This window comes from Terrapene carolina, unplaced genomic scaffold (genome assembly GCF_002925995.2).
Source record: "Terrapene carolina triunguis isolate 2854851 unplaced genomic scaffold, T_m_triunguis-2.0 Scaffold33356, whole genome shotgun sequence".
In the NCBI taxonomy this organism is placed as follows: Eukaryota; Metazoa; Chordata; order Testudines; family Emydidae; genus Terrapene; species Terrapene triunguis.
The window spans coordinates 2,792,923-2,818,674 of record NW_020697707.1 but is presented as its reverse complement, the minus strand read 5'-3'; the positions used below and the strand labels follow the sequence as shown (position 1 = coordinate 2,818,674).

Sequence of the window (25,752 nt, the reverse complement as noted above, 5' to 3'; positions counted from 1 at the left end):
ATACAATTAAGCAAAACCTTACCAACTGCCTGATCTTCAGAACGCAAATTATTTTGATTTATGTAATAGAAGTCCCGCTTTCTTTTATTAAGAGGGCTAAAAGGACTAGGATCCATCGTTTTTATTCCTGATTTAGAACTAGTCGTAATTCTAGAGTGCAGAATTCCTTCAAGCTGAATGTAGTATTAAATGTTCCTTCAACCCAATTTTTTTTCCCAGTTCATCACTGTAAATGTCATGCTAAAATATCCCTGTTACAATGACATCATTTTCTTTGGGAATTGGTTAAGGGATCTGACGTAAATGCAGAAAAATCATCAGATTTGGACAGAAGGCTAGAATTACATGCTACATTGCTGCATTCTAGATAACTTATGTGATCCCTGAACTATTTATTTCCGGCTTCATTATTGCTGAGTTGTTTGAATAAATCAAATTATTTAGGTTTAGCATTTTCTCTCATTGGCAGGAGTCCATAAAAGTTATAGTCAGGGTAGTTTATCCTTTGACTATGCGCCCCTTGTTAGCCGTGGGAAAGCACTGAGAAATGCACCTCAACCTATTGTTACATTATATAAAGAAAGTAACAGTCGTATAGTAGTTTTGTTGAATTACAGGAATGAGTATATCTGGTGCTTCTACTGGTTTTTTCAACTTGCATATTACCTTCTTAAGTCAGATCGATGTCTGAGATTCTGTACCTGCATGCTGAAGCAAAAGGCAGGCTGTATATGCATGAGATTCAGTGTTCAGGATAACATGCTTTACAGCATCATATGCAATATAATCATGTTATCTAAAGACACATCAGGGCTGGATTATCACTTCTGGATTCTAGTTTTTTGGAGTCAGACTGGTAGAAGTCCCTTAGTTCTTGAAGTTCATTCACCCTTGAGGGAAACTGGTACAGGGCAGAGCTTGAGCCAAGCCTCTTGCTGGCCATCACATGCCATCCCCTGCTGGGTATAAATACTGTTCCAGTTAGTTCTCTCCCTGCCAGTGGTCACTGAAGTAGCTCCCTCCTGGACACTGTGCTGCTGCCTTCTCCAGCTCGTGTGTCAGCACGATGAACATGAATCACCTTTAGTCATGCCTTCCTTGTACTGTTGCTGTTCTGTTTTGTTTTTGCTAGTTTAACAACCCACTTTGGTTACAATTTGTTATCTGGGGCTCTGGGATTCCTATCTTGTTGCTGACTTCTTTTTAGATCTCCCTACTAATGTGACTTTTTGGATAAATGCGGGCTGATCTGAAATGAATGACTCAAGATTGAGGGAATGGCTTGTGTAGAGAAAACTAGCGTTGTGGCTGAATTTTTATACAGTGTCAGTAAGGATTTACGTTGGAAGGGATAATTGTTTTCCTTGGCTGTGATTGGCTGAAATGCTCTGCTTGTCTAATAGCATGTAAGTACTAATGTCTGGGGGCAGGGACCGATTGTTGTCTCCTGCCGGAAAGAAGAGAAACTTCAAAAGCCTTCGTCAGTTGACACCCATGACCTCACCTTATTGCCCCTGCCCAAGAGGGTGTAAGTAAGTTTTTCCTGTGATTTTATTTGCAGTAACACCTGCCCTCAAGATAATTTTGTTTTCTGCCTCTTTCTTTAGCTGATCCGTTTGACCCATTCACAATGTCATCAGGATCTGAGAAGCCGACTCTGTCTGGTCCTGATCTCTTTGGAGACTTTCTTAATCCAAATGCAACATCTACATCTAGTATATTTCCTTCCACACACAGCGCACCACCTCCTTCTTCCAGCTCAGACTTCTTACATTTAGGTAAGTGTGCTTTTGGCATGATTTTTGGTAAGGGTTTCTGTGGCTTTCCCCGGGTTTAGTTCTTTATTCTCTGTTTAGTCAAGGTTGATTAGCGTCTAACAGATCCTCTTGTTGTGACTGCTATTTTAATAAGCTCCATGCTCCCTGTGCACAGATGAACATGTCCAGCTGGTAGTATTTTCTGTATAGTGTTACTGTAGTAAGTCTTGGTACAATTATTTTGCTAAGATTGCTAATCTTTTGCTAATCCTGTGTTTAATTTTCTTCTGGAAGATGACACTGTAGAACTGAGGTTACACCGAGTGTTGTGTTTTCAATCTCATTAAATTACCTAGATTACTAAATGTAAATGTGATTTACATACTTAGGTTTGAATTAGGTTCTTAAGGTCTTGGAAAGGGAAAGTAGAGGAATACAAGTGATTCTGGAATAGGATCTGTTAAAAGAATGTTGTTTCCTTAAACATTTCAGAATTGAGGCTAGTTGGAACTACTTGTACTGAAGTAATTTTGTTAAAATATATTTATAGGCTACATTATATAATACTTGGAGCTAATCTAATTTGTTTCAATGGTTTCTTCCGGATACCATAAGTAAAATCCTTTTCTCCATGTGCTTCCTTTTAACACTATATCCAAGTTAGTTCTAATAATTACATAAAATTATTAATTTTCCATAAATGCAGATAGAACTAGTAATACAAACTATCACTCAATAGCAACTCACCAATATACTCATCAAAAGCAAATTTCAGTTTTCCAGTACTGTGTATGTAAAGTAACTCAACAGCATTTAAAGAATAAATCATCCATTTAGATTTTTCAGTTAACTCAGATACTATCCAATGAAGTTGTAGACTTCATGGTTGCTTTACTAAACAGAAACAAGTTACTTGATTTGGACTGTAAAAATTTAAAAATATATATCCCTGTTAATTAAAAACTGAAGGTACAAGAATTCTGTGTCACCCTTTAAATTCTCAGTTTCTGGAATAAAGCTAAAATTAATCTTTGTGGATTTTCAATTTAATTTTTTTAATATTCAGTGAGATGTGATTCAGAAGTATAACTGTCATGCAGTAAATTTGCCATAATAGTTACACCTTCAGATTTTAATTTACTTGTAAAATCTGAAATCTGTGTTAGAAACATGTCTGAATTACGGAGCAAATAAAAAATACAGCACAGTCCATATCAGTATATGAACATCTTTCTGTGAAGGTAGTCCCTGAATAGGGCACTGGACTACCATTAAGAAAAACTTAGTTCTATTCTGGGTGTGGTGTTGATCTTCTGTAAAAACTTCACAACCCCTCTCTTTCGGTTTCTACAGCTGTAAAACGAGGATAATGAAGCTTAGCCACCCTTGTAAAAGACACAGATCTCAGAGTTTTCTAAATACGAGAAATATCTGTGCACATACTTTTAATCATAATGGGCAAAAGCAAAGTGAGCTCAAGCTGTACTTCCTACCTAGAACAAACCAATGCTATGCCACATATCCATGATGAATCGCCCAAGGAATAATGAAAGACCCTGGCATAAGGATACTCTTCTAAAACTCCACTTATTGGAAATTTCAGAGATGCTAATTCCCTAAAGGGGCTCATCCTCTTAGAGTTGTGGGAACAGTCTGCATCTTTTTTAAATAAAGGGCTAATGATGTCAGGTAAATGGGAGATTGGGGAGTGGCCTATCTAGAAGGCAAAGCAAATGAATGAAGAAAAACTATAGGTAGTGGGCTTAGGTCACTCTCTCCTGGGGATGGGAGCGGATGTTAAGGGAACACAGATGGCTACCACTTGCTGTGGCTCCTTAAAATATTTCTTGAAGTCTAATTTGGACCTATCAAGTTGTGTAAATGGTTAGTCTTTAACCACATGATATAACTGTTCGTTTGTCTTCACTCCCTGTCCCCTTTTGTTATTCACTTATTGCCTCTTGTCCCCAGGTTATAAGCAGTTTTGAGGCAGGGTGCAGGTCTCACTTTACTTTCGTACAGCACTAAGAGCAGGGCCCTGGTGGTGATTATGAGATTACTGTAATGTGAATACTAGACTGTATTCAAAAGCTTGTAAAGGTGAAATACCCACTCAGATAATTTAACAATGTCAAAACAGGAGCTCAGTGGGAAGGGACCCATTTAGAGTCAGGTTATATGTGCCATGGCATTTCAGGGGCACAGTTCTCCATTTTCTTAAGTTGGGTAGTTCTTACTGTCTCAGGAAGAGATCCTGCTAGATGGTTAACATGACAAATAGCATTGGCCTTTCCCTCAGGCGAGGTGCACACAATTTTTCTAAAACCTTGAAGTTCCCTGTGGAAGAGAGGTAGTTTCTGCACACCAGGACGGAGGCCAGATATCATAAGGCATGTTGGACAATATCCTCTGTGGGTCCTATGACTACTGCTCACTGCCACTGTGGGGATTTCGTTTCCTTTAATGTCAGAGGAAGTGCTGTGGTTTGGCAAAAGGTCAGCCATGCAACTTTTTCAGCTTTGCCAGGCAGTCAAGTAAAAGGCTAGGTAGGATAAATATGTGGAACCAGAAAAATGGTTGTGTGAGCTATATACAGTTAAGAGTGAGCTTACAAAGTGTGGATGATAGTAAGGGGATAGTAATACCTTTTCCTCACCTCTGTTTTTTCCTCTAGTTGACATTAGGGGCATTTTCTCCTTCTCAGAAGCTTGCTTTATGGAAAGGTGTTTTTTTTTTGGGACAACCTCTTGTACTTGATGGAGTAGTACTAGATTACTTTGCAGTGTGCCCTATTGCAATCTGAGTATTAGTCACATATAAATGGTATCCAAAACTGGGCATGGCAGTATTGGATCCCACACTAGTTTGTCCTTAAAATGAGAGGCCAATCAAAGGGATATGGCTGGACATACCTTGTCTATATCGGGGTAGGCAACCTGTGGCACCCGTGCCGAAGGCAGCACGCGAGTTGATTTTCAGTGGCACTCTCACTGCCTGGGTCCTGGCCACTGGTCCGGGGGGCTCTGCATTTTAATTTAATTTCAAATGAAGCTTCTTAAACATTTTGAAACCTTATTTACTTTACATACAACAATAGTTTAGTTATATATTACAGACTTATAGAAAGAGACCTTCTAAAAAGGTTAAAATGTATGACTGGCACGCGAAATCTTAAATTAGAGTGAATAAATGAAGACTCGGCACACCACTTCTGAAAGGTTGCTGACCCCTGGTCTATATTGTAAATCAGTGTAATTATCATGTTATGCTCTCACTAGGTTTATAAAACCACCCACACTGGACTCATTTCAAAGCAAGATATTACTTGAAAATGATTTTCCCTTTGCAAAATTGAAGCAGATGCCAGGTATGTGTGTAGGGGAATCTTTCATGCTTTAGGGCAAGGTGCAATTGTTTAATGATGCAGGAAAACTGAATATACACGTTACCAATTCTCTCATGAATCACATCTGAAACTAGGGATAATATAGAAGTGCAGGGATTGTTGACTAATACCAAGCAGTAAAGAATTTTTTCTTCTCTTAAAGGTGTATCCCAATACTTGTTTCTTTACACAATGGTAAGGCCCATTTGCATATTCTCAGCTGAGCTGCAGTATTACTGATCAATATGAAGGCTGTCTGATGATAAATCATCACTTGTGCAACTGAAAATAATGGCATAGAAAGTTCTTCTTCGAGTGCTTGCTCATATCGATTCCAATTAAGTGTGCGCGCGCCGCGTGCACGATCGTCGGAGAATTTTCTACCCTAGCAACACCCGGTGGGTCGGCTGTGGAGCCCCCTGGAGTGGCGCCTTCATGGCGCTGGATATATACCCCAGCCGACCCAGCGCCCCCTCAGTTCCTTCTTACCGCCCCTGACGGTCGTTGGAACTGTGGAGCACGGCATAGCTGTTCTCCACTCTCACTAGCTTATCCTTCAATTCTTGTAGATAGTTCTAGTTATAGTTGTTTTTACTCTTTAGATAGTTATTCATTATAGTTTTGATATAGTTGTAAATAGTTAGCGGGGGTTAAGGGGGTTGTTCTCCCCCCTTTTTCCCCCGGCGCATAGCCTGGCTCATGCCCAAGGCTCCTGGCTTTAAGCGGTGCGCGTCCTGCGCTAAGCCTATGCCGACGAGCGACCCGCATAACTCCTGTCTGAAGTGCCTCGGAGAATCCCATCAGGCAGATAAGTGTCAGATCTGTAAGGCCTTCAAACCGAGAACGAGAAAGGAGCGGGACTTTAGGCTTCGGCAGCTCCTAATGGAGGCGGCACTTAGCCCGGATCCTCCCTCGGCGCTCCCAGCCCCGGCGCCGAGCGCCTCGGTGCGCAGCGCCCCGGCGGCTCCGACCGGTACTGCACCGCAGGCTGAATCAGACAAGTCCTCACGGCACCGGCCGCCTTCGGCACCGCACCCGCCACAAGGGACTCGGCGCCGGTCCATATCTCCGGGCCACAAGAAAGCCCGTAAGGCGCAGGAGACTGCTGTCCTGAAGACGCCGGCTCCCCCGGTGCCGGGGGTAGAGCCGCGTCCGTCTGCGGACCGACAGAAGCAAGTCCCTCCTGCACCGTCGACTCCGGCGCCGCGGCCGTTGAGTCCGGTGCACACAGAATCACCACCTCGGTCGGTGGTGGAGCCCTGTCTCCCTTCCACCCCGGAGACGTTTGCGACGGCCAGGGACCTTATTGCGCTCACGGAGCCGGCACCGCCTCCACCTACGGCACTGGTGGCTCCCCGCGCACTACAATCCAGGGGCAAGCCTGCCCTGCTGCGCCCGCCGTCTCCGGCCCGGGACTTCCGGCACCGCTCCAGATCTCGGAGCAGGTCCCGACGCCGCTCGCAGTCCCGGCGCCGACTATCACCTCGGCACCGGTCGTACTCGCGGCCAAGGTCTTCTTCCCGGCACCGCTCTACGTCTCGGCACCGTCACGATCATCGGTACCGATCGGACTCCAGACGTAGTTCCCGGCACCGGTATGAGCGTCGTTCGACTTTGAGGGGCCGCTCCCGGTACCAGCTCTCGTCGCGGTCGTCGTCCCGCTCGAGGTCCGGATCTCGGCACCGGCAGGGCTACCGGCACCGATCCCGATCCCGCTCACCGGCACCGCGCAGGGACCGATCCCCTTACGACCGGCACCGATCGGCACCGTACCATCCGGAGCCGGTTTCAACGCGCTCAGCACCACCTTGGCCCTCGAGATCGGCATCTCGTTCCTCCGAGCGGGCCTCCAGATCGGCGTACCCTCCTCAGGGTCAGGCAGCTACGTCTGACTTGGGCCATTGGCAGGAGGCGGCCAAGGACCCTGTGCAGGGACCTGCGCACTGGTCCTTTTGGACTCCGTGGGCCTATCATCAGGCGCAGGGGGCTCCACCACCATCAGCCTCTCGCTCGGCACGTTCCGAGCCCAGGGCCCCGGAGGCCACCATCTCCCGCCCTCCCCCAGGGGGCATGGAGGCTCCCGTGCCTACACCAACTGAGGCCCTGGACCCAGGGACAGGCGATGCCCAGCTTCATGAACCCCTGGAGCAGGACCCGCCATTAGACCCCTTGCCACCGGAGGCATCCTCCTCATCTTCCCCAGATGAGGGCACAACCGCCACGGGTCCGCCCCCTATAGACCTTCGGGCCCACCAAGACCTATTGCGCCGGGTGGCACGTAATATGGATCTCCAGGCGGAGGAGATCGTAGAGGTACAGGACCCGGTGGTGAGCATCCTCTCCGCTGATGCCCCATCCAGAGTGGCACTACCTCTCATACGCACGATTCAGGCTAATGCCACTTCAATACGGCAAACCCCTGCCTCTATCCCACCCACAGCCAGAGGTGTGGAAAGAAAGTACTTTGTCCCTTCAAAGGATTATGAGTACCTATATACCCATCCCCAACCGTGCTCACTAGTGGTGTCATCGGTGAACGCACGGGAGCGCCACGGCCAGCAGGCTGCAGCGCCCAAATCGAAGGATGCTAAGCACTTCGATTTGTTTGGACGCAAGGTGTATTCGGCGGGGGGGCTTCAACTTAGAGCGGCCAACCAGCAGGCGCTCTTGAGCCTCTATAACTTTAATTCCTGGACCTCGATGGGAAAATTTAAAGAACTGGTCCCCCAAGACTCCAGGGAAGAGTTCGGGGCCTTAGTAGAGGAGGGTAAGAAGGTGGCACGTACCTCCTTACAAGCCTCCTTAGACATTGCAGACTCGGCCGCTAGAACACTAGCCTCAGGTATAGCCATGCGGCGAATCTCCTGGCTCCGGGTCTCAGGCTTGCCGCCTGAACTTCAGCAGACTTTACAGGATTTACCCTTTGAGGGCCAGGGCCTGTTCTCCGAGAAGACGGACTCTCGTCTGCAGAGCCTTAAGGACTTGAGAACAATCATGTGCTCCCTGGGGATGCATGTCCCAGGGCCTCAGCGCAGACCCTTTAGGCCCCAGCCTCAAAGGTTCTACCCTCCCCCGCCTCGTCCGAGACAGGACTTTGCCAGAAGGTGGGGCCGAGGTGGTAGGCGAAGGTCGACCGGCCCTCAACCGGCTCAAAACCAGGGGCCACCTAGGCCACCTTCAGACCCTAGGCAGAACTTTTGAAGGTGCGGTCGAGGACGGCACCTCAGCCAGTATCCAGGATCCAACTCCCTCATTTCAGAATCGCCTTTCCCATTTCCACCGTGCTTGGTCCCTTATAACCTCGGACCGTTGGGTCCTTCGCATGGTGGAGAGGGGATACGCTCTCCAATTTTCTTCGTTTCTCCCCCTCCCACTCCCCCTCCCTGTCCCTCTTCAGAGACCCTTCTCACGAGCAACTCCTTACACAGGAGGTTTTTGGGCTCCTCTCTATGGGGGCCATAGAGGAGGTTCCGCCAGAGTTAAGGGGCAGGGGGTTTTATTCCCGCTACTTCCTGATCCCCAAGTCAAAAGGGTATCTGCGACCCATCTTAGACTTGCGCGGGCTCAACAAATTCATAGTAAAGTTGAAGTTCCGCATGGTATCATTGGGGACCATTATCCCTTCCCTGGATCCTGGAGACTGGTTCGCCGCCCTCGACATGAAGGACGCATATTTCCACATAGCGATCTATCCGCCTCACAGGCGCTTCCTGCGATTTGTAGTAAACAAGGTGCACTACCAATTTGCAGTCCTTCCCTTCGGCTTGTCCTCGGCTCCCAGGGTGTTCACAAAGTGTGTGGCGGTCGTCGCGGCATACCTTCATCGACAAGGGATACAGGTGTTCCCGTATTTAGACGACTGGCTGGTACGCGGCTGCACCAGAGACCAAGTTCAAGATCATGTTCACATAGTGACACAAACTTTCCACGAGCTGGGCATTCTACTCAACAGAGAGAAGTCCACTCTAGTGCCAACCCAGAGGATAGAATTTATTGGAGCAATCCTAAACTCCAGATGTGCCCGAGCCATTCTACCAGACAACTGCTTTCATACCATCTCAAGCGTCATTCAAGGCCTCAGGGCATTTCCGATTACTACAATAAAGACATGCCTCGCCCTGTTGGATCACATGGCCTCGTGCACTTTCGTAACCAGGCATGCCAGACTACGGCTTCGCCCACTACAGGCTTGGGTATCATCGGTGTACCGTCCTCACCGGGACAACCTGAACATGGTGGTCACGGTTCCGTGCTCGGTCTTGACTTCCCTCACCTGGTGGTTGGATCGCACAGCGGTCTGTGCAGGAGTGCCGTTTCACGCCCCACAACCCTCCCTCCACCTAGTCACGGACGCTTCATCTCTAGGATGGGGCGCTCACCTCGGGGAGCACCATACCCAGGGCCTGTGGACCGCACCCCAACTAGCCCTGCACACCAATGTTCGAGAGCTGATGGCGGTGCGCCTGGCATGCCAGGCTTTTCTCAATCTCCTACAGGACCGTTGCGTGTTGGTTCTCACCGACAACACCACGGCCATGTTTTACATCAACAAGCAAGGCGGAGCCCACTCATCGCTCCTATGCAAAGAAGCCATTCGCCTGTGGGACTTCTGCATCGCCCACTCGATACATCTCACGGCATCGTTCCTCCCTGGAGTCCAGAATACGCTGGCGGACCGTCTCAGCAGGTCCTTCCAGACGCACGAGTGGTCAATTCGCCCGGACATCATCTATTCCGTCTTCCAGAGGTGGGGATTTCCCCAGGTCGACCTGTTTGCGTCTCGGGCCAACAGGAAGTGCCAGGCATTCTGCTCCCTACAAGGGCGAGCTCTAGGCTCTGTGTCGGACGCATTCCTTCTAACCTGGAAAGACCACCTGTTCTACGCTTTCCCTCCATTTCCACTGGTCCACAGGGTACTGCTCAAGATCCGCAGAGACCAGGCACGGGTAATTCTAGTCGCTCCAGCTTGGCCAAGGCAGCACTGGTACACCACACTGTTGGAGCTTTCGGTTCAAACACCGATCATGCTTCCCTTGTGTCCAGATCTCATCTCTCAGGACCACGGCCGACTGTGTCACCCCGACCTGCAATCGCTCCACCTCACAGCGTGGATGCTCCATGGCTGAATCGGACAGAGCGGCAATGCTCGCAGCCCGTCCAGCAGATTCTGCTGGGAAGTAGAAAGCCCTCTACACGGACCACTTACTTAGCCAAGTGGAAACGTTTCTCCGGTTGGTGCGAGCAACAAGCTACGTCCCCCTTGCAGGCGCCTATTCCTCTCATACTGGAATATCTCCTATCCCTAAAACAGCAGGGCTTGGCGATATCTTCAATCAGGGTCCACCTCGCCGCTATTTCGGCGTTCCACCCAGGAGAACTCGCGTCCTCGGTCTTCTCTAACCCGATGGTCGTTAGATTCCTCAAGGGCTTATACCGGCTGTACCCGCAGCAACGCCAGCCCGTTCCGACGTGGGACCTCAACCTGGTTCTTTCCAAGCTCACAGGGCCTCCGTTCGAACCATCGGCTACCTGTTCACTCCTGTACCTATCCTGGAAGACAGCCTTCCTTGTAGCCATCACCTCAGCACGGCGCGTTTCCGAACTCAGAGCGCTTACGTCCGAGCCCCCATACACGGTGTTCCATAAGGACAAGGTGCAGCTTCGCCCCCACCCTGCCTTTCTTCCCAAGGTGGTTTCACCTTTCCACGTGAACCAGGATATATTTCTCCCAGTCTTCCATCCGAAGCCACACGCTACTCGTCAAGACCAGCGTTTGCATTCTTTGGACGTACGCAGGGCCCTGGCTTTCTATATTGACCGTACAAAGCCATTTCGGAGGACGACGCAACTCTTCGTTGCGGTGGCCGACCGGATGAAAGGCTCACCGATCTCCTCACAGTGCCTCTCCTCTTGGATCACGTCCTGTATTCGTGCTTGCTACGACCTGGCCGGTGTCCCGACGCCGCACCTCACCGCACACTCCACGAGGGCACAGGCCTCCTCGACTGCCTTCCTGGCTCAAGTCCCGATCCAGGACATTTGTAGAGCTGCAGTTTGGTCATCGGTCCACACATTCGCTGCTCACTATGCGCTGGTGCAACAATCCAGAGACGATGCTGCATTCGGGTCAGCGGTTCTGCACACAGCAATATCTCACTCCGACCCCGCCACCTAGGTAGGGCTTGGGAGTCACCTAATTGGAATCGATATGAGCAAGCACTCGAAGAAGAAAAGACGGTTACTCACCGTTGTAACTGTTGTTCTTCGAGATGTGTTGCTCATATCCATTCCAAAACCCGCCCCCCTTCCCCACTGTCAGAGTAGCCGGCAAGAAGGAACTGAGGGGGCGCTTGGTCGGCTGGGGTATATATCAAGCGCCATGAAGGCGCCACTCCAGGGGGCTCCACAGCCGACCCACCGGGTGTTGCTAGGGTAGAAAATTCTCCGACGATCGTGCACATGGCGCGCGCACACCTAATTGGAATGGATATGAGCAACACATCTCGAAGAACAACAGTTACAACGGTGAGTAACCGTCTTTTTCAGTATCTACTTAGATAACAAGTGTCGCTTGGAAGAGGAATTTTTTGGTAGGAAATTAGAGCAGACCAAGGGGAAAAAGCCTTTGCATGGATTTAGAATCCTACCCTGTATCTAACTCTCAGAGGCTGTCTCTCACAGCTTCCTGGGTAGTTCTGTCATTTGTTGGTTTGATGAACGAAGGGCTTGGTGGAGTTGTGATGGTTGCCTGAATTCATCAGCCACAGTCACTGGGAGCAAGTCCATATCAAGATCTAGACTAGTTCACCTATCGTGTAATGTTCTGAACAATTACAGTACATGTACTGCACTACCTACTGTCCCAGCCTGTTTTGTAACAAAAAAGTAAACCTACTTTTTTCAGTTTAGTTTGCTGGAAACCTGCTCATCTGGAGCCACACAAGTTCTGTCTACACTACAGAGCTGACCATGTTAAAATACAATTATGAATCCTAGTTTTGAAAAAGCCATGTTATACCATTTTAGGGAATTGTTTTGAAGGGACTGTCAACCTGAATTCTGAGTTGACTAGTTTAAAGAAATAGAATCTGGAGGGGTTTTTTGTTTTAATAGGATGCCCTTTAAATAATACCCAGAATAAAAATGAAGAAATTCCTCGAATAAGGCATTCTGCTCCCTGCTAATATTTTATATGGGTTTTTGGGACAGTTGAGAAACCAGCTACCTGGTTATTCAAGGGAATAGCAAACTTGTGCAGTTGGCAGCACTTTGTGTAGGGTCAGAGGAAACAAGTTGAACGTGGGACTTTCCATTTACAGTGATGTTAGGTGTTATAGCAATAGCAGATATGAAGCTGTCTTTAAGAAGTGCTTGCAGGCTTACTGACACTTGAATCCTGATGGATACATCTGCCTAAACATGACAGGATTGTAGTAGCATCCTTGCTGGGCCAGGTGGCCTAGTGGTTAGCATCCACTCATCTTGGGCGGGGGGGAAGGGTAGTAGTAGGAGAGAGTGGGTCCACCCACTCCACCACGCTCTGACCCAAGGCCCTCAAAGTGTCAGCAACATTGACCCCTGGAGTGGGGTGGGAGTGAACTCTCTGTTTTACCCTCCTTGGGTCTCTTGCTACCACTGCTCCCTCTGGTCCCAGATACGGAAAAAGAAAATAAAAAGGAAACCAAACCGTTAGCCTCACTGGGCTCAGCATAGCATCCTGGTGCTTCAGGGAGGCGTCTGTAATCCCTTTTCCAGGGGCCCGCAGGGGTAGCTCTGCACTTCTCCCCACTTCTGAGCTGGGTTGCTCCCTTTTGAACTCTGCAGGGTTGGAGGGACGGGGCTAGCTGGGCCCAGTACTGTCCTTTTACTCCTTCTGTCCCAGCGTGGGTTTGTACACCCCATCACGAGGCTATTTTAACATGGCTGCAAGATGTTCTGTCCGCACAGGCAAAAAGAAACCGTTTAGGCCGCAACCATGATAAAATATGTCTATTTGTGTAGTTTAGACAATGCCTAAAGGCCCTTATGCACTTCAGGTAGGGGAACTGGGGCACACTGTTCCACTTTGTCATGTAGGCAGGATGGAGCAAAGCAAACGGGCAAAAATATTAAAAATCACTGAATTTGCAGTATAAACTAACAAGATATCTCCTTGTCAATTGCTGGAAATGGGCCATTTTCATTACCACTACAAAGTTTTTTTTTTCCTCTCCTGCTGATAAAAACTCACCTTAACTGATCACTCTCCTTATAGTGTGTATGGTAACACCCATTGTTTCATGTTCTCTGTGTGTGTGTGTGTGTGTGTATCTATCTATCTATTTAGCTTCCTACTGTATTTTTTCCACTGCATGCATCCGATGAAGTGGGCTGTAGCCCGCGAAAGCTTATGCTCAAATAAATTTGTTAGTCTCTAAGGTGCCCCAAGTACTCCTGTTCTTTTTGTGGATACAAACTAACACGACTGCTACTCTGAAACTTTACAAAACTAGTTACCTAGTTAGACCATTCCCTGCCCCAAAGATCATGCAAACTAGTGTTTACAGAAAAATAGTACAGTTCACCCACATAAAAACTGAGATCACCAGTGGTGTCAGTCTGCGGGGGAAATGAGAGAGGAAGCACTAGGATGCCAGTGAAGGCAGTCAAAGGCAGTCTTTCCCGTTAGGAGGTTGTCTTTTCATGCAGTTAACTATGTTCATTTAGGACAGAGGTGGGCAAACTATGGCCTGTGGGCCACATCCAGCCCACGGGATCCTCTTGCCTGGCCCCTGAGCTCCTGGCCCGGGAGGCTAGCCCCCGGCCCCTCCCCTGCTGTTCCCCCACCCCCGCAGCCTCAGCTCACTGCGCCACCGGCGCAATGCTGTGGGCGGCGGGGCTGCAGAGCCACGGCTTGACCCGGTGCTCTGTGCTGCACGGTGGCGGGGCTGGCTCCAGCCAGGTGGCGCGGCTGCCTGTCCTGGAGCTCTGGGTGGAACAGTTGTAGCGCCACCAGCCACCGTGTTCCAGGCAGGGAGCGGGGGGGGGGGGGGAAGGGTGTTGGATAGAGGGCAGGGGAGTTCGGGGTGGTGCTCAGGGGACGGGGGTGTGGATGGGGGCGGAGCGGTCAGTGGAGATCAGAGCATACAGGAAAAGCAGGAGTGATGGATACAGCTTTCTCTAGAGCTGAGACTGGAGTGAAGAGGGAATTGTGTGTATTGATGCAGGCCTCAGGCTATGAGGACATCAATTGGACCCTCTACCCACCAACCTCACAGGAGCCTGCCTTGCAGCAGTTCTAACCTAAATTCCCCAACCAGCCCTCCTGGATGCCAGGTGGAAGGTGAAAAAGCCCACACAGCAATGTGCCAGTTTTGTCATATGGGCAAAATCCCTTTCAGAACCCCAAACTGGTGATAAACCAAGCTCCTGGCACCCCTGAGATCCAGCAACTAGATTAAGGGTGGGAAGGATGTGGCTGAAAGGAGTCCACAAAGTGTATAAATTCCCCTCCCCCCCTGCCCAAGCAAGGAACAGACAGAAGCCAATCGCCTGGTCACAGCACCACCCCAACTGTCCATTGGCAACAGCAGTGGACACAACAGGGCCAGATGCAGCATGTGGTCCCCTGCTGTTGTCCCCTAAGCCTTGCACCATGGGGTGGGAAGAGAGAAATAGCCATCCCCACACAGTGAAGGCAGGGAGGAGAGGGGAGAAAAGGAATGGGCATGTGGCATACTGCCTCAGCTGTTCCAATTCAGATCTTTTCCTGCCCCAGAAAGAGTCTCCAATGTTCCCACCCCATCAAAGCTGTGCCCCGGCTAGTGGGGGGAGCATTAATTGAACTTTTTGCGGCAATTCCCCCAGTAGCATTTGTTCTGTTGCACGTGTTTAATGATGACCCAAAGTCTGAAACATTTTGTATGAAATTTCTTCTTTGCCATAACTAATGGATTCAGAAAATCAGCTGACGTTGCTTAGCACTGAGGTGTGGTGTTCCATAGATAAACTGAGCCAATATTACTTGTACTGAGCCTTCTTTTACTCTATGGATGAGTGAATTGCAATTGGATTTTTGTATTCTTCTTTTGTGGCTGTTATGGATAATGGTTACAGTACAGCCCAGGTAAGTACGCCTTGGTTAAATTATGAAAAAGACTCTGCTATGCCCCCTCCTCCCCAGGACTGACTAGTGTTTTCTTAAACCTCATGTCACTGGAGAGCTTCTTAAAGGCTGGCTGGCAGCAAGGATGGTGCTTGTCGCCATGGTGAAGAGCATGGCATGCTCTAAAATCCTCATTCACTGAAACAGAAATATCCTCAGGTTTCAGGTGCTCCCTCCCCCCCCCCCCCCCCCCGAACCAGGAAATGGATCTCTACAATTGCAAGCTTGTGTGTCACATGAAGAGAGAACAATTCTAATCCCTCCTTTCAGTCTGTATCTCTGGTCACCCATTGCCCTAGCAGTCAAGAAAAGAGAGAGCACAAATGCATTGCAAAATTGTGTATTATTCCTGTTTTAGTTTCTCAGCAAACTGTTGGAGAGAATGCTTAAAGCTAACATGAGGCGCTAAATATTATTTACTAATAAATTCCAACGTATCAAGCACTTCTGACTCTAAAAGGGCACTAAATATTTGTGTCCTTTCAGAGACAGAAAAGCCCATTTTTCTCCTCTTCAGTGATTCCCTAATGAGATTGTTCAGCATTTGTCATCAGATTTCCTTTGGCAGCAAACAGGCTCCATAAAACCCAGCAGAAATGGGGGAGGGTAGGTTGCTGTTAGGGATCTCTCTGATTTACCTCCAGAATGAAAACGCTTCAGTACAGTGTCTGACGTGGATTTCTGGGCTCCCCCCCGGTGGTCAGGTTTATGCATTTATTTTAATAGGAAATTTAGAGAATGCGAAGATAATAGAGTGCTGTTAACTTAAGGGAGTGTTGTATAGTAAGAGGCAAAACCCACTGAGTGAAAAGAAGCACAGACTGGTGTACAGTGACCTGAAATGCAAGTGCAAAGGAGAGCAACTTCTTTAGCGAGAGACCATGTCCAGAGCGCTACCACGGACTTGTAGAGCAAAACACAAGCACAGCTAGGGTCATTTGAATCGAGAAGCAATTTTAAACTCATTAAAAAGTGAATTAGTAGTATTGTCCATGTTCATTAAAATAATCCACTGTAATGAGATGGAGTGAACTCCGTGTCGGAGCAGTGAGGGTGCGTATAATTCAATAATAAAGGAATGAGTAAGTTTCATGGGCAGTAAATAATCACCAGACCTCATTAGATTGTAGGGAAGAGCTATAACAGTTGATCATAATTAGAAGTTAAACAAGTGTAGGCTTGAGTGTCTCCTGCTGTTATTTGCAACTTGGAATAACCTGTTGGAGGGACTAGTTTGAACAAGTAGTTTCAATGTCTTCAGAGAGAGGATGGCTATTCACTTAGGAGCTATATTATGCCCTAGCTCACTTGCCTCTTGTAACCTTTATCAGAAACTAGCTGTCCTCTATCCCGATGATTTTAAATACCAGGGAGGGAGAGGAATTATTTCAGCTCAGTACTAATGTGGACACGAGAACGAATGGATATAAACTGGCCGTGGGGAAGTTTAGGCTTGAAATTAGACGAAGGTTTCTAACCGTCAGAGGGGTGAAATTTTGGAACAGCCTTCTGAGGGAAACGGTGGGGGCGAAAGACCTCTCTGGCTTCAAGATTAGGCTAGATAAATTTATGGAGGGAATGGTTTAATGGGATAACGTGATTTTAGTCAATTAGGTAATAAAGTGCCATCGCTGGTAAAATGTGGGTCTGGCTAGAGAATCTTGCCTGTATGCTCGGGGTTCTACTGATCGCCATATTTGGGGTCGGGAAGGAATTTTCCTCCAGGGTAGATTGGCAGAGGCCCTGGAGGTTTTTCGCCTTCCTCCGCAGCATTGGGCAGGGGTCGCAAGCTGGAGGATTCTCTGCGACTTGAAGTCTTTAAATCACGATCTGGAGACTTCAACAGCTGAGTTAAGGGAAAGTGGGTGGGTCAGCTTTTGTGGCCTGCATCATGCGGGAGGTCAGACTAGATGACCATAATGGTCCCTTCTGACCTTTAAGTCTATGAGTCTATGAGATGTCTTCTGTTACATGCAGCAACAGAGAAGTACTTTGGCTTGAGGAATCTGCTAAAATGATCAGTGGTGAGGTAGCTAAGATTGAATATATGGTATGATACTTCAGTGCTGACATTTTAAGGTGTCCTCATTAGGATCCAGAGTTAACATTCTATTTAGATGAACAAGTCGGTTACACATAATTCCTATTTTAAAGGATTTCTTTGCAACCATAAGTGCCACAGACTTAATTTTTTTAATTAAACAATTTGAACATAAGGGGCTAGAAAAAGGAGACCTAGCAAATACGGAGCTTCAGATTATATTCTGTTAAACCAGATTTTCAGAGTATTCCACACACACTGGGTGATGGTGCTGTCTTTTCTCAGCCTCCAAAAAGTGAGGCTCTTTGGAGTTGGAAGACTATGATTTTTCCAATTCTCTCAATGTTTTCCTGAGTCGTGGTGATTGGGTTACAGTGCCTGGTTCTGGTAGCTGTCCTGGGTTGATGCTAAACTATATGCCAGTTTCACCAAAGCACTTTTCAGTTGCAGTCTGTATCTCTGGTCACCCATTGCCCTAGCAGTCAAGAAAAGAGAGAGCACAAATGTGTTGCAAAATTGTGTATTATACCTCTACCCCAATATAATATGAATTCGGATATAACGGGTAAAGCAGCACTCCGGGGGGGCGGGGCGGGGCTGCGCACTCCGGCGAATCAAAGCAAGTTCGATATGACGCAGTTTCACCTATAACGCAGTGAGATTTTTTTTTTTGGCTCCCAAGGACAGCGTTATATCTGGGTAGAGGTGTATTCCTGTATGTTAGTTTCTCAGCAAACTGTTGGAGGGAACACTCAAAGCTAACATGAGGCACTAAATGTTATTTATTAATAAATGCCAACATATCTAGCACTTCGGACTCTGAAAGGGCACCAAATATTTTGCATCATGTATATGAGTTGCTTATTCCATCAGTGAAATGCACAAATTGCTGAGGTGGAGAAGAAGGAAGCAGCTCTAAGTTAATACTCTAGCTGGGACACCAGTAATGGCAGTCATAAGAATGGCCGTACCGGGTCAGACCAAAGGTCCATCTAGCCCAGTATCTGTCTTCCGACAGTGGCCAATGCCAGGTGCTTCTGAGGGAATGAACCGAACAGGTAATCATCAACGGATCCATCCCCAGTTGCCCATTTCCCAGCTTCTGACAAACAGAGGCTAGGGACACCATCCTTGCCCATCCTGGCTAATAGCCATTAATGGACTTAACCTCCATGAATTTATCCAGTTCTCTTTTAAACGCTGTTATAGTCCTAGCCTTCACAACCTCCTCAGGCAAGGAGTTCCACAAGTTGACTGTGTGTTGTGTGAAGAAGAACTTCCTTTTATTTGTTTTAAACCTGCTGCCTATTAATTTTATTTGGTGACCCCTAGTTCTTGTATTATGGGAATAAGTAAATAACTTTTCCTTATCCACATCACTCATGATTTTATATACCTCTATCTTATCCCCCTTTAGTCTCCTCTTTTCCGAGCTGAAGAGTCCTAGCCTCTTTAATCTCTCCTCATATGGGACCCGTTCCAAACCCCTAATCATTTTAGTTGCCCTTTTCTGAACCCTTTTTAGTGCCAGTATATCTTTTTTTAGATGAGGAGACCACATCTGTACGCAGTATTCGAGATGTGGGTGTACCATCGATTTATATAAGGGCAATAATATATTCTCAGTCTTATTCTCTATCCCCTTTTTAATGATCCCTAACATCCTGTTTGCTTTTTTGACTGCCTCTGCACACTGCGCGGACATCTTCAGAGAACTATCCATGATGACTCCAAGATCTTTTTCCTGACTTGTTGTAGCTAAATTAGCCCCCATCATATTGTATGTATAGTTGGGGTTATTTTTTCCAATGTGCATTACTTTACATTTATCCACATTAAATTTCATTTGCCATTTTGTTGCCCAATCACTTAGTTTTGTGAGATCTTTTTGAAGTTCATCACAGTCTGCTTTGGTCTTAACTATCTTGAGCAGTTTAGTATCATCTGCAAACTTTGCCACCTCACTGTTTACCCCTTTCTCCAGATCATTTATAAATAAGTTGAATAGGATTGGTCCGAGGACTGACCCTTGGGGAACACCACTAGTTACCCCTCTCCATTGAGTCAATGGGACGTTCCCCTCAAACCCTTTTCAGTCTAACTTTGTTCTCATTTCATTCTGCATTTTGAATCAGGACAGATTCTTCTTTTGCTGCATGCACGGAGGGAAGGGCCTGAAGGTTCACTCTCCACCTTTTCTTCCTGGAGCAAAAGATTCACTTGTCCCTAAAATTATTTTCCCAAGATGGAGCAGAAGATACCTTGCTGTGCCCTGCTCTTCAGCTGTCTATGTGGTCATTATGGTATTGAGCCCATGAACAAACCTTTGCCCCACATGGAGCTCCACTGGCACTACCCGTAGCCCATGTAAATCCATTTTAGGAGAGCAAATGTCCCTCAGTCCAGCTTGGTAGTTCCTGGGCTATTGAGTGGCATGGAGCGCCATTCCTAAAGTGCTGCTGGTTTGGAGCCACCTGCTCTATTGTACAAAACCAGATGAGGACCCTGAAGCAGTGACCCTTGCATGATCCCTTAGTCTGGAAGAGCTAAAGTGTTAATTTAACAGCAGCGGCTGTGAATGAAGGTACCTTTATTTTGGCCTGCTCAGCAAAGTTTGAAAATAGAAATCAAAGCTACGTCTCAAGCACCCCAGTGGCAGAACCCTTCTAGGAACGCAGCAGATGTGCAAGAACACATAGCAACACTATATAATTTTAATAATTGGTACTAATATAGGGAATGTAAACAGGCCAAATAGTGACCCAGCTGGGAATCTAGATAGCAGTCCTGAGTTCTCTTGCCAAAAAGTGCAATTACCACTGTGGGTTTGTTACTGACAATTTTCTGCAATTTTTTTCTAGGAAATTTGGCGCCAGACCTACCTAAAATGACTTCCTCCGCAAGCCACCCAGATCTTTTAAGCGGATGGGATTCTTGGGCAGATTCCCCAGCTACAACCAACTTAGCATCACAACAGCCGAAGAAGCCTGCACTTGAAGGTATTATGCAACAAAAATATACTGTGTATTTCTATTGCTAAAGAAAATGCGTGCATCTCAGCCACCCAAAACAACGGAACAACCATATGCGACTCTCATGTGGTTCATTTAATACAGTCTCATTAAAGTACTCGGCTTTAACGTACTGACAGTTATAGACATGGTAAAAGCTAACAGTGTAACATATAACAAGCATCAGGGCTGCCCAGAGGAGGGGGCAAATGGGGTAATTTGCCCCAGGCCCCGCAGGGCCCCCATGAGAATGTCGGAGGCTGCCCCTCCGCCTTCCCCCATCCCCCAGCGCCTCAGCGCGCTGCGTCCAGGAGCGGCCCTGGACAGCACTGCAGCGGCGTCGCCTGAGCTCCTCCCGCTCAGAGCTGCGTGGTAAGGGGGCAGGGCTCCGAGCGGCGGGAGCTCAGGTCCTGTGGAGCCACGCCACTGCAGCACTGTCCAGGGGCTCTCCTGGACGCGGCGCACTGAGGATCCGGGAGAGGGGGGAGGTGGGAGTAAGCAGCATGGTAAGCCCCTCTGAACTGGACACCCCACCGACCCCATCCCTCCACAGCCCTGACCCCCAGCTCCGAGCCCAGCCCCTCATATCCGGACACCCCCCTGACCCCACTCCCCCCACAGCCCTGACCCCCAGCTCCGAGCCCAGCCCCTCTGAGCCGGGCACCCCCAACCCCATCGCCCCACAGCCCTGACCCCCAGCCCCTGTGAGCTGGGCACCCCCAGACCCAGAGCCCAGCTCCCCACCCAGCCCTGGGCAACAGCAGCACCACCCCCAGGCAGCGACAGCCCATTGGCACCAACCATCACCCAGCAACAGCCCATTATGTAATTGCAGATGTATACATACCATTAAAGCATTTAATGTTTTTAAATAATGTATTTTGTGTATTTTTCAAATTATTAAAAATTAATTTTTGAATGTATTTCACTGGTTATTTTTTACATTTCCAAATGCATGTTACTATGGTATTGCAACTTTTTTTTTATGAAAGGGGCCCCCAAAATTGCTTTGCCCCTGGCCCCCTGAATCCTCTGGGTGGCCCTGACAAGAATTTTGGAGGAGAGGCCTTCGACAAGAATCTACCTAGAAAATATTGATAGCAATTTGCTGTGAATCAGGGAGACAGTTTCTGTCAACATCTTTTTTTTTTTTTTTTTTTTTTTATTTTAAGTGGATATTTTCATCCCCTGCCATCTGTGCCCTGGACATAACTTCATATTTGTTTTTATGACACAGGCCAAGCTCTTACTACAGGAAGCCAGACAAGTGTGCCTTCAGGTTTGTCTTTCAGCCAACCAAAATCTCAGACCTTCGACCCCTTTGCTGACCTTGCTAACCTTAAATCTGGTCTTCCAGGTAATCTTGTATGTTTTCTTAGAAGAATAAAGCAACTAATAACTTCCAGTTACTACATAGAAATTATGTTTTGAAAACATAGCTTGGAAGCAATATAAACCCTTTAATGCTTCAACTTCTAACTGAAGTGGTTTGAAAAACATTTCTGAATGAGCACGTTATTCCAGAATTGCCCACCGTGAGGTTTCTTGCACCTTCCTGTGATGCATGCTGTCCTGTCAGCGATGGGATTATTGGTCTGAGCCGGTGTGGCAATTCCTATTTACTTATGACCCTAATATTTTGTGGACCAGGACAACTGTGAAATGCAGAACTTCTGAAACTGCTTTCGCCGTTAGTACAAATGTTAAACCGCTCTTTATTTTATATTGGTAACTTAAAAAAGGAAACAGAATACATGGCTAGTTGTAATCTCTCTCCATTGGTTTATGGTTGAACTCTGGACAGGAACTTAAAGAACTTCCTTGTTAAACTGTCTCTCAGTACTCACACATGATCAGTGTTACACTGAGTTTCATTACAGGGTTGAGGTTTTTAAGGTCCGGCTTGACAAAGCCCTGGCTGGGATGATTTAGTTGGGGATTGGTCCTGCTTTGAGCAGGGGGTTGGACTAGATGACCTCCTGAGGTCCCTTCCAACCCTGATAGTCTATGATTCTATGATCATTTTATGAATCATTATTTAGTAGTGAGAATTTTTCAGTATTTATCCACATGCCATCTCAGTGTCTGACTTCCTGAGTTGCACCCAGTGTATGTCATCTGTAAATTTACACCCAACTTTACAGACTTGGTATGTACTGTTAAAATTAGCTATTTTCTCTTCACTATTTTTGTATAATTTAACTCAAGTATTGAGTTTAAGAGGAAACCTCAGAAACCTGGATTAGCGCTTCCTTTTGTCAATAGCCACATGCCATATTGCAGCAAATTCAATCAAGAAAAAAAACGAGTAACCAACTACTTGGTTATGAGTTAATGTTTATGTACTGACCATATCTTTGCAACTGTATAAGACTCAAATATATAGCTAGTCCCTACCCCAGAAGCTTTTTATCCAAAAGACAGGCGTAAGAGAGAAGATACACTGAGCGATTTGGGGGAGGTGGTATCTCAAAATGATTTTTAAAACCCATTCAGATGTCTACTGCCCATTAAATATGGGATGTAGAAAGCATTTGAGAAGGAGTTAGTTTGTGGGCTTTATGAAAGCAGCAGGTCTTTGGGAAGGGGTGGGGACTAGCACACAGACCAAGAGATCGTTCCATGCATATGGGGCAGCCAGGAGGAAAGCAAGGGTTCTGGAATAGAAGAAAACAAATTGGGTGGTGTGACTGGAGTACTTGGCAGAGTCAGAAGGAGACATGGGTGAGAAAATCTGAGACTTGCTCGGGGCAACATTGCACGGGGCTTTGGAGGAAAGGACAAGTTTAAAGTTTTGTTGAGTTTTAAGCAGACTTGAGAAGAAAGATGTTGGTGCTGAGGGAGGCCAGAGAGGAGGCGGTTACGAAAGCCAAGGCAGGCAATGACGACAGGACAGAAAGGAATGGTCCGATTTTTTTTTTTAACTGTTTATGAAATGGAATAAGGGGCAAGATGTAGTGATATTTAGTGCTATCTTGGATGTATAGGGGAGGAAGGGGGAGAAGTCTAAAATGGCCTTGTGCTTGTGAGCCTGAGTGTAGATAAAGGTTACTGATAACAGGAAGTGGCAAATGTTTTGGAAGTAGCTCCACTGGGTTTTGGTGGTGGCAGAAGTGCATCCAGGACGATGCTTTGGAAAGACCTTTAGATAGTGTGTAAGGGACAGAGGGAAGTTGACAGGAGTGAGGGAGCATGTTTGAGTGGTAGCGTAGAAGTGGTAGCTGAAGCTGCGAGCCAATGAAGTCACTCAGGGAGAAGAGGGGACTGAGGACAGAGCCCTGAGGGACTCCCAACAGTGAAGGCAAGGAAGAGAAGAAGTTGCTACAGGAGATGCTGAAAGAGCCCTCGGATGCAGCCAGAAAATGGAGAGGCCACGTCGGTAAAAATCCAGGAAGGAGAAAGTGATTGACACTCTCAGAAGCAGCAGAAAGCTCGGGGTGGGTGAAGACAGTTCTTTGACTTGGCCAAGAAGTAACTGGAGAGCTAGAGAGAGCTTATCCAATGGAGTGGGGAAGTGCACAGGCTGCACTATAGGGGATCTACATGGACTGGAGGAGAGGAAATCAAGGCAGTGACTATAAACAGTTTGTTCAGGAGGTGCAGTGGAAAAGAAAGATGCCGGTAGTTGGAGAGGCAGTTGGGGTTAAGGACTGGCCTTTTGAGAAGTGAGGATCCTAGTGCAAGTTTTTATGCTAAGGAAAAGGAGCTGGAGTTGGGAGAGTGAGCGAGAGGAGGTGAGGTGGTCAGGCACTGGGAGCAGAGGGTTGGAAGTCAAGGGTAAGCAAGAAACCTCTGATACAATTAGCAAAGTATATATGGTGTGTGGTCTTTCATTCCCCTACATTGTCTGTCTGTATACTCCTTGGCCCCTACTCCCTAGTAAAATATGTGCCAACCTAATCAGAGAAGCCTGGGCTTTTCTACCTTGCATTAAAATCAGCATGAGGCATCAGGTTTCCTCCTCTTCTGGATTGTCAGTCTCCAGCATGGACTCTGCTTTCTTGCTGAATTTTTTGAGAGTCTTTGTGGCTGTGTCCAGTTCTTACTCTTGCTGGAATCAGTAAGGAAGCTTCTACACCTTCCTATTCGAATGTGTAGCTTCCCGTCTGCAGTCTCAGTGCAGTTCACGTTGAGAGAGCTTTTGTCCAAGAAAAATGGGTTAAGCTTAAAACATGATTTTTGTTAATTTAATCAATAATTAATGGAGCCATGAAGTGCTGGCTCACTCTGATCTTTCTCCATGGCTCCCACTCCAATTGTTACTTCTCCTCCCCCCACCCCACCCCACCCCACCCCACCCCCCCGTGTCTTCCTGTGTTAGAACGACCCTGTGATAGTGCAGCTGGATGGAATCTGTCTCTAGCAATTGAGAGCAGATTTCAGTTCACTGGGCTCCACTGCAAGTGCAAGACTGGGGGGATGGGAGAGGCCAGGCACAGAAGTCATGATATCAGAGCCTGGTCCTTGCGCTGCATGCAGCAATACAACACAGGCAGTTAGCAATGAAGTCTCTGCATCAGCTGATGATCCACAACCTTTTACCTGATAACTTCAAGGTGCTTCTGCTGGGATGCTGCTTCAGTGGGAAAATGAGCTGTTGTGCCAGTCTGTTACGCCTGGCGGTTCGTTGCCATTGTCCTAGGCAGCCAGACGCACAAAGGAGCAGAAACATGGAAGGCCCTTGTGTGCTGGGGAGGAGAGAAAATGTTGTTTATATGCCAACCGTGGAAGCTCTTGGGGAGACGCTGCAGAAGTGCCAACACGCTTCTGTTTTGCTTTACTTCAGGGGTCGGCAACCTACGGCACGCGTGCCAAACGCGGCAGGCGAGCCGATTCTGAGTGGCACGCTGCCTGCCCGGTGAGAGGAGGAGGAGGGGTGGAGGGGCCGGAATGCACCAAGCTGGGGGAAGAAGGGGGACGAGGGAAGTCCCAGCCCCCCGCCCCACTCAGCCCCCCCGCCCACCGCTCTCCCCTGCGGGGGGGCAGGAGGCAGAAGCTTGGTCCTGCGGCAGCCAAGCTCCCCCCCCGTTTCTTCCCACAACGTGGTGCATTCTGGCCCCTCCTCCTCCCCCCTCTCCCTGCCGGGACGGCCCTTGGGAGGGGGAGGGGAAGCGGAGCAGAGCCGAGTGGCAGCGTGCTCGCTGCTCCGTCGAGCAGGCAGAGAGAGGTAGGAAGGGAGCCTGGGGGAAGGGGGTGGAACAGGGCATATCCCTCCCAGCCCCCTGCCCTGAGCCGCTCAGGGCAGGGGGCTGCGAGCACCCCCATGAGCCGAGCACCCCATCCCTCTGCCCTGCACCCCCCTACACCCCATCCCTCTGTCCTGAACCCCCCACCCCAACATACACTCAGCCTTCTGCCCTGCACCTCCCCTCAACACCCAGCCCTCTGCCCTGCACTCCCCACATCCCCCCCCC

The 25,752-nt window shown here is 47.9% G+C and overlaps 1 protein-coding gene across 1 annotated transcript in view; it reads left to right on the top strand.

The window, feature by feature from the left end:
* LOC112108271 (cyclin-G-associated kinase) overlaps positions 1-25,752 on the top strand; it is an 88,603-nt gene that overhangs the window by 48,510 nt on the left and 14,341 nt on the right. The window contains exons 21-23 of the mRNA XM_024202330.2: positions 1,608-1,778; positions 20,189-20,326; positions 21,576-21,617. Coding sequence (XP_024058098.2) covers positions 1,608-1,778; positions 20,189-20,326; positions 21,576-21,617 — 351 coding nt within the window. The remainder of the gene's footprint in view (positions 1-1,607; positions 1,779-20,188; positions 20,327-21,575; positions 21,618-25,752) is intronic.